The following is a 15,325-nucleotide window of genomic DNA, read 5'->3' as shown; positions in this document are numbered from 1 at the left end:
TTGTTTAAGGGATATCCCAAGAGTGACGAGCCATTGCCATCTGTAATGGACTATCAGGCACCAGAAAGCTCCCTCGGATTGGCTACATCTCTGGGCCAAAGTTTGTATGCATTGTGCAGTAAAAGACATAAGGAATATGCATATTGTACAGCTGGTGATGAAACTCACAATGCGCAACAAATAACTGTACATTTCGTCCTCAAAACAGGGTAATTGACCAGTGCCACCACATTTACTGTATGGTACCTTCCACTCTGAGTATTCAGTGGAATTTCCCTGTCCGTGCAATGCTGTGGCCCTGGATGATCATTTCGTGGTAGCAGTAAAAAAAATAATGCGGGATACGTTGATGTTGCAGGTTTTAGCATTCCGCCAAACTACAAGTTTCCTTGCCAAACCTCTAAAATGCCATCTGCTTTTGTGCGGTGGCACACAATTTCCCGAGAAATATTGCCAAACTTGTTATGAAGCCCTGTGTTTTCCTTACTTTCTGGATGCCCGTCTTTAAACCCTCATTATTAACGGCCCTGCCTTTTAAGTTGCTTTTGGTTTACATATTGGTCTGAAGGGTGACTGGAATTTTTAGAGACTAGAACCAGTTTGACAATCCTCTGCTTTCTGATCTGTCAGACATGTTGGATTTATGGAACAGCAAACATTCTGGCAACACTTTGAGCAAATGTTTACTGTTTTTCAACGCTTAGGTTCCCGGGGAAGAGGGCGAACTGTCTGTGCTGACTGCCACAAAGGAAACAAGCCAGCCAGGAAAATTAAAGCTGACCTTTGAAGACCTGGAAAAGCAGCGGCGTGAAGCAGAACAACGTAAAACAGAAGAAGAAGCCAAAAAGCGCCTAGAAGAAGAGAGAAGGCAGTTTGCAGAGGCTAGGAAATGCATGGTAGGCCTTCCAGTCATCTCAAATGTCACCTACGATGTGAATTCCAAATGACAAGGTTGTGTATAGTTTAATTTCTTTTTTTGAACCTGCATTTATAAAGTACTACATACCTTCAGTTGTAATAGTGTTTTAGTGCTAAAAACCAGAACACTGTATTCTGATTGGCTGTTTAGCTGTCAAATATCTGGCAGGGAGATGAACAGGGGCTAAGGTAGGCCCCCCCCCCCCGGTTTAGCTGTCAAATATCTGGCAGGGAGATGAACAGGGGCTAAGGTAGGCCCCCCGCACATATCTCTCCACAGAAGAAAACAGCTGCGCCCTCTTCCTCCCCGCACACTGTGGTTGCGCACGCCCCCGCTCTGCGCTAGAGTTACAGGAAAAGGCATCTGGTCTCATGTGAGTCGGTGCTGTGAAAGCTTCTGCGTCTTCCCTACTGCCATCTGATGAACGCTCAGGGGGAAGGGGCTACACACTAACTGCGCTCCCTCCTCCCTCCCACTGTACGAGCAACACTGCTGCCTGCAGGTAAAAACAGCACCTTCTCTGGTTCCCTGTGATTCAGACTGGCCCTCACTTCTGTCCCCGCCACATCTCCTTAGCCTATCAGCACCAACCACATGCTAAGACTAGTGCCATGCTCACAGTCCTGCCACTCATTCTATCCATTTAGTTGGAGATAGGCTGACTCATTGGAGATATTTGTTATGGATTTCTACATCTTCCAGTAGTCCCTATATTATATGTTGGTCCATGTTAGGCCTCTAAAGCTGCTTGCGGATGGATGCATTGCGGATTGAGCTGCACCTGAAGCACTATTGCTTGCACATAGGAACAGGATGCTAACACGGTACCCACATTTTCAAGCTATAAGATTTATATAATTTATTTATTTATGTATTTCTTATAACGCACTTTAAAAACCGATACGAGTTTGGTTTCTAAGCGCAGATCCGGACCTCTGTTGCTCTGTGTGCCTTTGATTCCAAGACCACCACGTTGGCCCAGTGCCATCCTCTGTTGAGTGTTGCAATGAGTGTTGCAAATAAATACGTTACTTTCCTTTGTCAGGCTTTCTTCTCACCACCCATACATCAATTGCCCTCTTAGCGTCCATTGTAGTGAATAAACCAAATACAGCATTTTATAAGAAGACATTCGAAACCAACCAAGCAAAGCAAACCACTCCATCTGCGGTCCCTTGGATTATGTCGTCACCGGGACCCTTTGCCAACATGAAGAGCGACCCCATTTGATATTATGAATGTGTGTTGCTTTAGTAGTTGCTGTACCAGGTGGGTCCTCGGGAGAGATTCAGGGACGGACCTCCTTTGTCATGGGCTGGGCAAATGACGTATGACTGAGTGAAAGCCAACGCCTAGTGTATGTGGGCTGTGCTGATACATAAGGAACCTGAGAAACTATCGAGCCTCTCAGTCTGAGTTTGTTAGAAGTGCTTGTATCCCAAGCATTAAAAACGACGTTATCAAGAGTCGGATTATTGCCAGGAAATCCCTGGTATTACGGCATCATTTTAAAAGTGGGGGCACGCTTATTTTTTGCCACAAACTAGAGATGTGCTGCCAAAGATCATTTTCTTTGGCAAGCGAAGTGGCTAGCACATTCCTTTCATGAAAACCTGTTGCACCTTTGGTGTGATTGCAAAAATCCAGGAAAGCAAGGGGGTTTTCTCGGCAGTGTAATGATATGATATGATAGTTTATTTATATAGCGCCTATACACAATGTGTTTCAAAGCGCTTCAAGGCAAGGGAAGAAACACGGGAAAATACAATGACATTCCTGCAGGCCATAAACAGTAAGGATGTGAAATTATATGCACACAATGTTCACAAATGGGAGGCACATTATAGAACCTGTGCCTTTGTGGAACAGGTACAAGCAAAGATGCAACGACTCTTCTGTCGATTTCTTTTCAGGAAACAAAAGCTGCTGTACAAATGCCTTTCCATTGCCTTTAGATGGATGAAAGACATTTTTACACGTTTTGGAAAAGCAGACATAGGCTGAAAAGAAACACTGCATGCAGTGCTATTTTCACTGAATACTGTCTTTTAAAAATACTGCCTGGGTGAGATGTGTTTTCAACTCCATAGTGCCTTACGGCTGCTAATTGTTAAGGGGTCATCACCCCTAGAAATACTGCATGCAATAACATTATTGCCATAAGCAGACTTTTTAAAATAAAATACTGTAATCTCCTAATAGGATCCTACGTAAAATAGGAAATGAAATTCCGTGAGGGAACTTGTAAGAGGCCATGATAAATTATAGCTTTCTCGTCGATGAACATCTCACCCCACCCTGTTATTTTCTTATGGCACTCATCATCCTTATTTGGTTTGAAAATATTGGCAATAAACCACGTTGCCATACACTGGTGCCTTGGTTTGTATAGTTATTCTTGCTTGGTGTACTTTTTCTTCAGTAGAGTATTCACAAAATGCTATTGTGGTGACTGTTAGGAGGGTTTTTCAGAGCCTCCTCTGCTGAAGGTTTCTGAGAAGCCAATGTAGCGGTGCAACCAGTCGACACTAACGTTTTAGACCAAACGCTCAATGGAACATAGCTGAGCGGATACGCTTAGATAGGCAGGCTTGGTGGAAGTACAGTTAACAATCGCGAAGTCCTTTTAGAGCAGATAAGTAGAATATTTATTAGACACAATTAGTAAAATCAAGACACTGTTGATTGCGCTAGACTCGTAACCCAACTAACAATAACACTCATGAGCTTGATCAAGGCTATGCAATTATGCATTACGCAATCAGTCCAAGAAGTCACTTGCCTGCCAATTCTACGCACCTGGAACTCCAAGAGCAGAACTAGATAGCGGGGGGGCCGCCTAGCAGTTCATCTGCTAATCACACCTACCATATACCACTGAATGTATATAGCAGAACTACCCACTGGTATTCTATCTAGCAGAACTAGCATCCCAAACACTAATAGCACTTATGAACTTGATCAATGCCCTACAAACATGCACCACACTATCAAACCAGGAAATTTCCTCGCTTGCTAATCGTACACATCTTGAAATCCTTATGGAGAATTATATAGCACGGAACGGGCTAGCACTTATTCTTTACCAAACCCAACTATTTGGGAATATCCTAGTAGCACTACCTATCAGGGATTCTATTTAGCAAACTGCAGACTGAGGACGCAGCCAGCACCTATGCAGTAATGTGAGTTTTGGGACAGATCTGCCTGTCACCACCCATCAGTCTTCGACAAAACAATTTGACCCATCAAGAAACAGGGAGATACCACACCCTGGACAGACACTGGAATCTGAACAGCAACACTGTCCCCCTGGAAGTCTCACAGACACTCAAAAATTCATCACTATTCTAACTCTTTCGCTCTGCACCAGCAAACAATAGAATGCAGCTACAACCCTCAAATAACTCGGCCTAGCTGCACACATACTTACACACCTCCACATTTACCTCAACAGTCTTTAGAACGCAGCTATACCCCTCCAATTTAGCCTAGCTGCACACATAATGTCTTTTCTCAAGCACCATCGCATCCAGAATGCAGATACCATTGTCCATTGAACTTGCTGCACACATTCTACTGATCTCACACAACCACTGCACCACACCTAGCAGTAGTAGGCAGCTACACAACACCTATTGCACACGTTGTACTACACTACTCTTTCTACTGACCTAGACTGTGGTCCCCGAGGGCATTCAACCCACAGCGCTTTGGAATGAATGATAATAATAATGGTAAAAGGCGCTATACAAATGCCAAATAAAATAACACAACATAACACTGACAGGAGTGCTCCTGTCAAAATGTACATTTAGTTTAGAAAAAAACAATGTGTAAGGAACATGTTACTTACCTGTAACTCCTGTTCTCCAGCATTGATATCTTTCATGGATTCACATGCTCTTCAAAATTCCCTGTCAGACTGGGAATCCTCGGTAATAGTAAAGCAGTTTAGCTTTAAATCTTAAAACTGCCTGTCACTTATATAGCCTATTGCTGTCCCTTTGGGTCATACTTCCCCAGCCAATTAGTCCTCTTTAGCTCCAGCCCTAGTGACCCAATGCTGGAGAATACTCACGCCTTACCATCAGATGGCAGAATATGCACAGAATGCGACTCTAAACAGATACAAACACCAGCAAGTCGAATAATGGGAAAGGATGTTTGTCTTTTTAAATTTATATACATCTCAGTTCAGTAAAACCAAATGGGTTACCTATCGCTTTAGATAAAACACAGTTTAGTAAGAAATATACACTGTAAATGGCTAAAGTGGTGGGATGAAAAAGGTAATCACAGTTCCACAGGCCTTAAGTAGGTTAGAAACAATTTAGCAGCAAGAGCAACACGTAAGAAGCACATTCCATGTTTTGCAATAGATCAGCCTATTACAAGCTGTTCTTCTCATTAAGCAGGTTCTTTTAAAAAGTCTCTATGCAAATGTTAAAAAGGGTTTTACAGTTATGGAGGGAGTAGATTAACAATCCCCATGCTTTAGTTGACCAAAATGAGGACTCCTGATATATTTATTGTCGCCTTTGGCCCGCTAAGGTAGCTACTTTTAACTTAAGGGTTTTGTGCCCAATTCAAGAGAATGGGAATAGGTGCCAGAGAAGTATAGGTATTCTCACAGCTCGAACTGTGACTTGCAACACCACATATACCACAGGACAGGCAATCGTTGGAGATAATGAAGCTTATTGTAGGCACAAAAGCTGTGGGTTCGATGTTTCCATTGTTGGTTAGGTCATGACTAGATAGGGACCCTGACACAGGGGGAAATCAGCTCAAATTCAATCCCAGCCGCAGAAGACGACACCTTAGATGCAGCAGATGGGAGTGATTATTGATTAGTCCAAGGACAGAGCCAGCGGGCCCTCGGGATCAGTGTGGTAAGATTTTGGGTTCCAGCCAGCTCTTCCTCAAGGTAAAATATGGAAGCAGCAAATTGGTGAGGTCCAAACAGGGCTCTCAGGGTGCCAGCAACGTTTCCAGAGAAGAGATAGGAAGGGAAAACAGGCAAAGTTGCAGTTCAGTTCCGGTCAGGTGCAGACTAAAGGCATACCTGACGATGACTCTGACCTTCAAGCCAGGGCATCAGACTGGTTGGTCCTGCCAGTCCAGAGGAGAAAGGCACACATTTCAGGTCCAGTGGATCTGAAGATAGTGCTTGGTGGCTTTGCCAATGCTGATCACAGCAGGAGTCCTCTCATGGGTTTATGGCAAGTCTTTGGCTTCAGACCCTTGAATATTGTGGTTGACGCCTTCTCCTTTTATTCAGATTTTGGACTGTGGTTTGCAGCAGCCCGTCTATGGAAGGGTGCTGCAGTATTCAAACAGGTGGTGACTGTGTAATCTGGTACAGCTTGCCACTTCGCAATCTACCAAGCCAAAGTGTGGCTTGGGAACAGACAGTCCCTTATAACAGTTTCAGGCTGTTTCCCTACATGAAGCACTTAACATCAGTCTGGCCAACAATGAAGATGACACAAAGAACAGGTCTTGCACCACAAGGATCTTCCACTTTGGGTATATGGTATTGAAAAAGTCATTATCAAGGTAAAAAAGTAAGGTGCACGACTGTGCACCAGGAAAAAGATGAAAAACGGTTCAGTGCTACCAGCCTGTTTTTCACACATCACAAAAGTAACTGGTATATTACTTTAAAAAAAACACAAAGGACACAAGGAACCTGCAGTACTTCACTGAAAGTGGCTTGTGATGCACTAAGAATAAAGTTGACAAACAAAAGGGATTCATTCCCACCACTGGTAGCCATAGGGACTAACCATGCATCACAAGCAAAACAGGAAAAGCTGGTGAGTTATGTTATGTTACTTTGCATTTATATAGCGCCTTATATACCATTGGTATAGTCTGAAGGCGCTGGTAGGTTGAACGCCCTTGGGAACCGAAGTTCAGGTCAATAGAGAGAGTAGAGAGATTCAAGGCACGTGTGAGCACCGGATATGTGTGTTGCTGGTGCGGTATTCGTGTAATAGCTGCTTCTTAGTGGTAGGTGTGGTGGTTGAGAGGTCAGGAGTATGTGTTCGTTCTGGCAGGATTTATCCAGATCGATTGTGGCTGCGTTAGGCCTGAAGAGAACGCCTGGCTGGGGGTGGGTAACCAGCATTGTTTATTTAGAGTGATAGGGAGTATGAGTCAGAATGTTGGTATGAGAACAGTTATACCGAATGGTGTCATAGTATCTCTGTGTCCTAGTTGAGTGGTGGTGTAAGGAGAGAGTAAGCGTGGTGGTGTGTTATGATGTGATATAAGGTCTTTTGAACGTTCTCTGCATTCCAGACCATACTATAAACGTCACGCATTTCTATCACCTTCGTGCATCCCAGTTGGCTCCACACCCTCCGGCCCGCTTGACGTGCTCATGCACTCAAGTCAACCCCACGCATGCACTCTTGTCTGCTCCATGCATGCACTCCTGTCTGTCCCATGCGTGAATCAAAAGGGCCTTGATCACCCCAAACATCTGTCAGAATCCAGATAGGTAAGAGATGTGCTAGGAGACAATACTGAAGTCAGTGTAAAAAACATGTCCTAATACAGAGAAAGAACTATTCAACTAAGGTAGCTGTAAGCCCGGCGCGCAAAGGGCATCGTTTGTTGTGGATCGAAGGAGCTGTTAAGCTGTTTGGCTGCTGGCGGTACAGGTACTGCTTGGACACCAGTTGCGGGAACTTACTGCGCCGAGAGATAACGAAGATCCCTTTGAGAGAATTAAGTCAATCCCGGTCTCAAAGGGTACGCAAGGAACAGGATTAAGAACACGACTGCAGGTAAGAGAGAGATTCGCTTCACTCCCAGAAATAAATGGGAGCCCGGAGCAAACCCTGAGAACTACGATGCTAAAACAAAGCCGACTACCATTTGGTATTGACAAAAGGAAAAGCTGATCAGTAGGAGACAATCAATCAAATATGGAAAAATCGCCCTCACAGTTGGCGGGAAAAGGTGATAAGCTGTGGTTGGCACCCAACTCTCCAGATCTACCTATGGCATGTACCATCTCCACGGAAAGAGAAACCATAAAAATGCTTTCCCCATCAACATTTCCATGCCAGGTAGAGGTAGTATCAAAGAAGAATTCTGAGAGGGATGTAGCAGGACAAAGCATTCTGGAATCCAATGAAATAGCTGAAATAGCAATAGAGGATATTTGCGAGGAGATAGTAACTCCACCTGAAGAAGTGCCAGCAGGTAAGAACTCTAACTCCATACAGGAGAAGGAGACAACAAAATTAAACCTACTATCAATTAATCCACTTGAAAACATGGTAGGAAATCAGATGACGCTACAAACAGAGGACGAGGCCCTCGGAACATTTTTTAAAGATGGGATAGGAGTGAACCTCAGTGAATCAGTAATTCAAGAAACTCTGGACAGAAGTCTAGAAAACCCTACAAGGCCAATAATGGCAGAACTTACTTCGGGCATGACTAGTATTGTTCATAGCCAGCAAACAATAGAAACATCATGGGATCAAGTTGACAAATGGGATATGCTGGATTTGGGACAGGTCGAAGACGCTCTGAAGGACTCGATAAACCAGAATAAAAATACTGACACCAGAAGGCTATCGATGATAGTGAAAGAGCCCATAGACATTTTCCAATCATATAGGGAAGAAAGAATTAGTCCCACAAAGGAAAAGGAGAATCGATCCGTGAATTCCCTAAATGAAATAAATAAAGGAGCTTTTACATATGACTACGACATAGCTTCCACTAATCCCCGCCTGGGAGGGCAGAGGCCGTTAGAAAGATCGAACAACAACAGAACAGTAGATACCGCACCGGCTAGCATAAGTAATCTATCTTTGGCAGATAAAATTATGCAAGACATCACTACACTGACGGATAAAATAGGAAGAGAAAAAAGAAGGAGTTTTTGCTTGATCAATGAAAAATTGGCTGCCTTAGATAAAGAACAGCTTGAGAATACCGCCATACCTCCTTTTGGGCATCAGGAAAGGATAACAACTGTGAAAGAAACTCATCCGCCACTTTGGGACGGGAGAAATAAAACTCTGCCAGTGGCTAGGGTGAAAAAAGGCGTGGAAAACGTACAAGTAAGGAAGGATCATACGGGAAGCAATCTAGCCAGCTGCTTAATCTTGGATGAGGAAAACAGGCCTACAGAAGACATATGGAATAAACTAATTCTAAGGACAATAACTGAGGCCTGTAAAATTGAAAGAGAAAAAGACTTGCATCACATTGAAAAAGTGGTTATGTCCTCGCTAACTATAACAATAGCCCCTTTTCTCAAACTCTATGAGGCAATTAAAGATTCGGTACAAGAGGTAACTATCACCAACTCTCAAATAAAAGAGAATCATGTAAATATGACCTCGGCCCTACAGAGTTTAAATGAAAGAACAAACAAAGAAGCTGAACTAACTCAAATTTGGCAATCTCGCCTTAGTGATCTAGCTAGGCGAGACGCGACTGATAAATCTGTGCTAATGGAGGCAGTCTTAGAAGACTGTAAATGGATGAGAAGCACCCACAAATATAATAACCAAAGGAATACGGAGGATTGTACGGAGATAAAACTTAAAGAAGGCAAAGGACCAAAGAAATTGAAAAAGGATGCACCAAATCTCCCAAATCTAAAGGAGCAACACCAAGAAGAAGTGACCTCGATCCCGACTGGGATAAAGGAGACTAATAAACCGACCTCTGTAAATTTGGAACGATCCTCCTTTGCCATATTTGCAGGGGCAACACCGAAGGATCCGACCAACCGAAATGGTAAGGAGACTGTAAGTGCATTAAATGAAAAAGGGAAAAAAACTAAAAACGAACGCCTTAAACGCAAAGTAAATGGTTCAAGAGCCTTTTTGAGAAACTTGAGAACTCCACCAAGAAGAGAGAACTCACATTGTGCTAAGAAACCTAGAAGAGAGATGAGTATGAGTGGAAATGTAGAGACCGAGGGACTAAAAGATCAAGAAAAGGTGTTAAGGGAAAAAAGCAGGGAGGATCCAGAACAGCAAGCAAATTTGAGTGATCTCATCGAGTTGTTGGAATCCGATAGTGAGAAGGAGGACTGGGATAGCATAAGTATCTCGGATTGGCAAACTCTAGACAATTGGGAAACAGTAGATCTAACCCAAAAATCCAAGGAAGATCTGAAACCAAAGCCCCACAAGAAAATCGCCCAAGAAAACATCAGGGAAAAAGAAAGAAAACAGGGCTCAAAGGAAACTGAAGTGGACTCTGACCAGGAATCTATTATATTTAAGACATTGGAACAAAGAAGAAAAGAAATGACGAACGAGGGGAGGTTGGGGAAAAAAATCCGGAATAACCCCTGTCTTAAAGAACCAACTGATAAGGAAAAAAAAAAGGACATTGAAGTCAAGAAAAGGAAAGTGCTACCACTAAAATCACCCCCGAAGAAATCCATTCTACCCAAAGGACATCATCTAAAATTAGAAACAGCTGAAAATGGACCAAGAAGGGTGATCTTAAATAGAAGATACGTGGTGGAGCTTTGTAAGCAAGCCCTGTCACCAAGGACGATATCAACAGAAGATATAAAAATAGTGGAATTCCCAAAGGAACACAGGCTAGACCAAGTCATCTTGCACTTGTCATCTAAAAACACAAAGCAGAAACTTTTGGATGTGTCAGACACATTAAGGAAAAAAGTGTTCCTATTAGAAAACTTGGGCGAGGAATCTAGACAATTAAAAGATAAACCCCATACAGAACAAAGAAAGGAGACAATGAACGAAAACCCAGTAAGAACTAGATTAGCAATTCCGGGTGAAAATTTGAAGAAAAACAATGAAAACATGAAGAAAGAGAAAGAATCTGAGGAGTACGAGTCTTTATTAACTAAAAAGAGTAAGGAGATATTGAAAACCCTGAAGTTCACAGTGGATAACTCGGAAAACTTAAGGAGAGATATGAACAAACCTACTGAAGTAGATAATCGGAGAAAGGAATGGGCCTGGATGGCAAATGCCTTGAATTCCAAGAAGAAACAATAGAGTACGGAGAAAGAGCAAAACCGGATCCTTTGTGCGTCATGGAATACAAGAGGTTTCAAACAGCTGCTCTCTAGTAAATGTGATTTCCTGACCCAATATGACTTCATCTCAATACAAGAATCATGGCTACGTAATACCCCTATATGTGAGGGCTATGAAGTCTACACAAACCCGGCTAGAAAGGGGCCAAAGGGTAGACCGTTTGGAGGCCTCTTGATACTTAAGAAACTGGAATGTCCACTAAAAGTAAGGGAACATCTGACACCAAACCCTTATGTACAAATCCTGAAAGTAACATCTGAAGTGGAACGCCCAAAAATCCCGAAAGAAATGGTCCTGATCAATGTCTACTGGAGTGAGAACATGCAGGGTCAGACGAACTTCATAAAGTCAATCACGGAGATAATTGATCAGTCCATGATGGAGGAAAATGGCCAGCTGATAATACTAAATGGAGATCTGAATATCAAAATCCTAAATAAAGAAGGTAAGATCAAAGCAACTGAACACCTGCTAGGAAAAGAAAAGGTATGGATGCAAGAAATGAGAATCCGTGAGATGAAGATGTTAAATGGCCAGACTAAGGGAGATCTCCAAGGGGCTAATACATGGCACAGTGGCAAATCAGGTGCTTGCTTAGACTATTGCTTTGTGGGAGGAAACATGTTGGATCGGATACTTTCTTTTACAGTAAAAAAACAAACGAGTAGCGACCACTGCCTGTTAGCAACTGAACTCATCTGGGAAATAAGGACCAATAAAGGAACGGAAAGAACAATGGAAACTGAGGCTACAGGGGGAAGAAACCGTTTGAGAATTAAAAATCGGGCAATCCCGAATCTAATATTAGGATATAAAAAAGCGATAAACAACAATGAAGAGCTAGTGGACTACAAATGGCTGTTGGAAGCCCATGAGATTAAGTATGATCCAACTAAAAAAAAGAACATAAAAAAAAAACATGTGTATGATGAACAACTAGTGTTAAGAAGGAAACAATATAGGTCAGAAATGAGACTCATAAAAAGGAAAAATGGCCCGGAAAGACTCGAACTCCAGAGAAAATGTCAACAATCATATAAAAATTGGCTGAGACAAACTCGGTATCTAAGACTGCAGAGGGATGCGGAAAAAATGATAGCAGCCATATCGACAAACAACGCTAGAAGTACTTGGGACTTACTTAACCACAGAGAGCACAATCAATCTGCCATAGGTATCAATCAAGTCTCAGAAGACAAATGGTTCGAACACTACACTGCCCTCTTTGAAGGCGAAAGCCAGGAAAAAACCATAAAAGAGATCTCGGACTCAACTCCCTGGGCCTTGAACTTTGACAAGGATGATATCCGAACCCTGATAAAAAAACTTAGTACCTCAAGAGCAGCTGGTCCAGATGGCATTTCAAACAAATTACTAAAAGAAAACTGTGAGTCCTGGACGGATCTAATATATATACTATTTCAACAAATCATGAAAACCAAACAAATACCAGCCACATGGACGGAGGCTTATATAGTACCGATATATAAGAAGGGAGATCGGGAAAACCCTAGGAACTATAGGCCCATAGCACTCCTAGACTCAATCGGTAAGCTATTTGCATCATTGCTACTGAGAGATCTAAAAAAATGGGCCACCGAGGCGAAAATCCTAGATGAAAGACAATCAGCCTTTGTAAGTGGAGTTGGCACTGCCTTGAATCTTTTTTTGATCAATCTATTAAAGGCAAAGACACTAGCCGGGAAAAAAAAACTTTATCTTGCATTTATTGACCTCGAACAAGCTTTCGACGGAATCAATAGAGAGCTCTTGTGGTCAAAGTTGAGAAATTGGGGATGCCCAAAGGATCTGCTTGAAGCTATTCAAACATTATACACTGATACCTCAATTAAAGTCCAAATTACAAGCAATGGGGGACTCTCGCGGAGGATTAGAACCTTTAGAGGAATCAAGCAGGGCTGTGCAGTATCCCCATTCCTCTTTGTCCTGTATATGGCCGATATGAATATAGCTCAGGAGAAGATTCGTGCATTTCCGCCGAAAATAAATGGAAAAGAAATACCTTGGATGCTGTACGCCGATGATGTGGTATTCATCGATCAAACACCAATAGGCCTACAACAACGGATTGAGTCCTTTAACAACTACTTAAAAGAAAATAGCATGAAGATGAACATTAAAAAATCCATGAACTTAACAATGGAATCTAGTCGGGGCAGAAGACAGTCTGGAAAAACCATACGATGGTCATTAGAAAACCAGAAGTTGGAAGAAGTAGAAATGACACTCTATCTGGGGATAATGATAAACAAAAACTGTAACGAACAGGCGCACTACTCACTGATCCGGGAAAAACTAGTGGCTCTGACAAATCAAGGGATTTGTTTACATCGCAGATATGGAAAGTTTTCTTTTACTCCAATTGTGACTTTTTACAAGCAAAAAGTGGTGGCAGTCATCACTTATGGAACAGAAGCACTCTTAGCCCTGAGATGGGAGGTTTGGAATCTCTGTGAAGCGTATTTTTGGCGTAAAATTTTGCGCCTACCAACCTCATTACCAGTGGAGCTCATTAGAACTGAGCTCAGACTCCAATCAATAAACTCTGTCGTACTCTGGAAAACCCTATCTTTATATAGAAAGTGCATTTTGGATATACCACCTAAACCATTTGAAATCCTAGCCCGGACGAACATCCTGAATGAAGACAAAATGCTTAATGATTGGAAAAGCAGATGTAAGGCTCAGTTAGAGCAAGTAAATCTGGAGGAGGATACCCTAAAGAATAACCCAGACAAAGCAAAAAGAGTTATTCAGGAAAAAGATTGGGAGGAAACCCAGGAACAAAGACTGAGAAGAAATCTATGTCATAACATCATCTGGGAAAGAAAAGGCTTGAACAACTTACCGCCATATCTGTTGAAATTTCCAACTGAGCACTACCGAGACTTGCTGCTGCGTTGTAGACTCAACATTTGGAATAGCAGAGAAGTAAAATGGAAAAGAAGACAAATTGACAGAACAGCTGCATATTGTCGGTTCTGTAAACGGAAGGACCAACTGGAAACGATAAGACATGTTATGTTAATTTGTCCAGCTTTAAAAAGCAAAAGAGAGATCTATATGGGAAATTACGTATTAAATATCACCCAGGATACGGAAGAACAATATTGGGAAAGAATTCTCACTGTGGAAAAAACTGGCAAAACTCTCGATGCATTGAAATTTGTTGAAATGTTGAACTTGAATCAAGAGGAGATCAGTAAGAGAACGGTACAAATAGGTTTAGATACTTAAGTATCTAACTACCCTGACTGATCACACCTTGAGTTAATGGAGCAGTGGATCATAAGATAACAGAGAGGCTAGGACAATGACTGGGCAATCATTACCTGATGACAATTGGACTTAAGGAAGTTTTTTTTTTTTAAAAAAAGGAACAATGTTTTCATGAAAGGAAAAAAAAAAGGATGTAATGTTTAAGGTTTAACTATACTTAACCAATAAAACAAAACAAAAAAAAAAAAAAAAATTCTTTTTCCAAGTGTCAGGCCCAAAAGACTGGAGGCGGTGATGGAAGAGCATCTGACTCTAATAGCTAAGTTTGTCTATGAGCTGCCTAGCTGCTTTTCTATCAGTTTGAGGGCAAGAAGTGGCTCCTGTGGCCTGACGAGTGTACTTTGCATCAACTCTGAAGCAAACATCTCATGTGATTGGCACATACACAGAATCATTATGTCATCCCATTGTACAGTGTCTATTTACTCATGCCTGATTATGCCGCTCAACGCTGTTCAATATTGCTTGTCACTTCTTATTTTGTATTTGTGTTTCAATATTCTTGTAGCTTTTAACCAATCAGTAATTCAAGTGCTTTGCTTCTTCTGCATGATTGGCTAGTATTTGGAATGATTGCTCAGCTGTCGTGAATTCTCTTGGTGGAGCATAAGCCTTTTCAGTCAGTCTCATTCATTTTACTTAATTTATAAATTGCTGTTCGCCAAAGTACTCTACATGCAGGAAATCTGGTAGACCAGCAATCTACGGCACAATCGAGAATAACAAACATTAACCAGTGAGCATGATTTATTTAGGGAAGGCAAAACAAAGGAGGAGACACTATACTAATAGATGAAAGGCAAAGAGGGTGGGAGAACAATCTGAGATGCATTCCTGAAATGTAGGTACACTGAGAACAAAAGAGCAAATGTGGTGTTGGGCACTGTGGGCATGCAGGAATCAAACACTTGTGAGGTGGAAGACTGTTAAAGGGGTAAATATCCCTGGCTAAACAGGAGGGACTGGCCAGGAAATCCTATGCCCAAAAAACAGAAGAGTCCAAACATTTTGACAAAAACCTGTTTTATTAACAATTCAC

General features: G+C 42.0%; 1 protein-coding gene across 6 annotated transcripts in view; it reads left to right on the top strand.

Moving 5' to 3' along the window:
• Positions 1 to 15,325, top strand: part of NEXN (nexilin F-actin binding protein) — a 308,884-nt gene that overhangs the window by 203,923 nt on the left and 89,636 nt on the right. For all 6 annotated transcript variants that reach the window (XM_069641661.1, XM_069641660.1, XM_069641657.1 and 3 more), the window contains one exon: positions 705 to 896. In XM_069641661.1, the coding sequence (XP_069497762.1) occupies positions 705 to 896 (192 nt within the window). The remainder of the gene's footprint in view (positions 1 to 704; positions 897 to 15,325) is intronic.

The sequence above is a fragment of the Ambystoma mexicanum genome, chromosome 1q (genome assembly GCF_040938575.1).
Source record: "Ambystoma mexicanum isolate Mex_15411 chromosome 1q, UKY_AmexF1_1, whole genome shotgun sequence".
Lineage (NCBI taxonomy): Eukaryota > Metazoa > Chordata > Amphibia > Caudata > Ambystomatidae > Ambystoma > Ambystoma mexicanum.
This window is presented reverse-complemented; position numbering and strand designations above follow the sequence as displayed.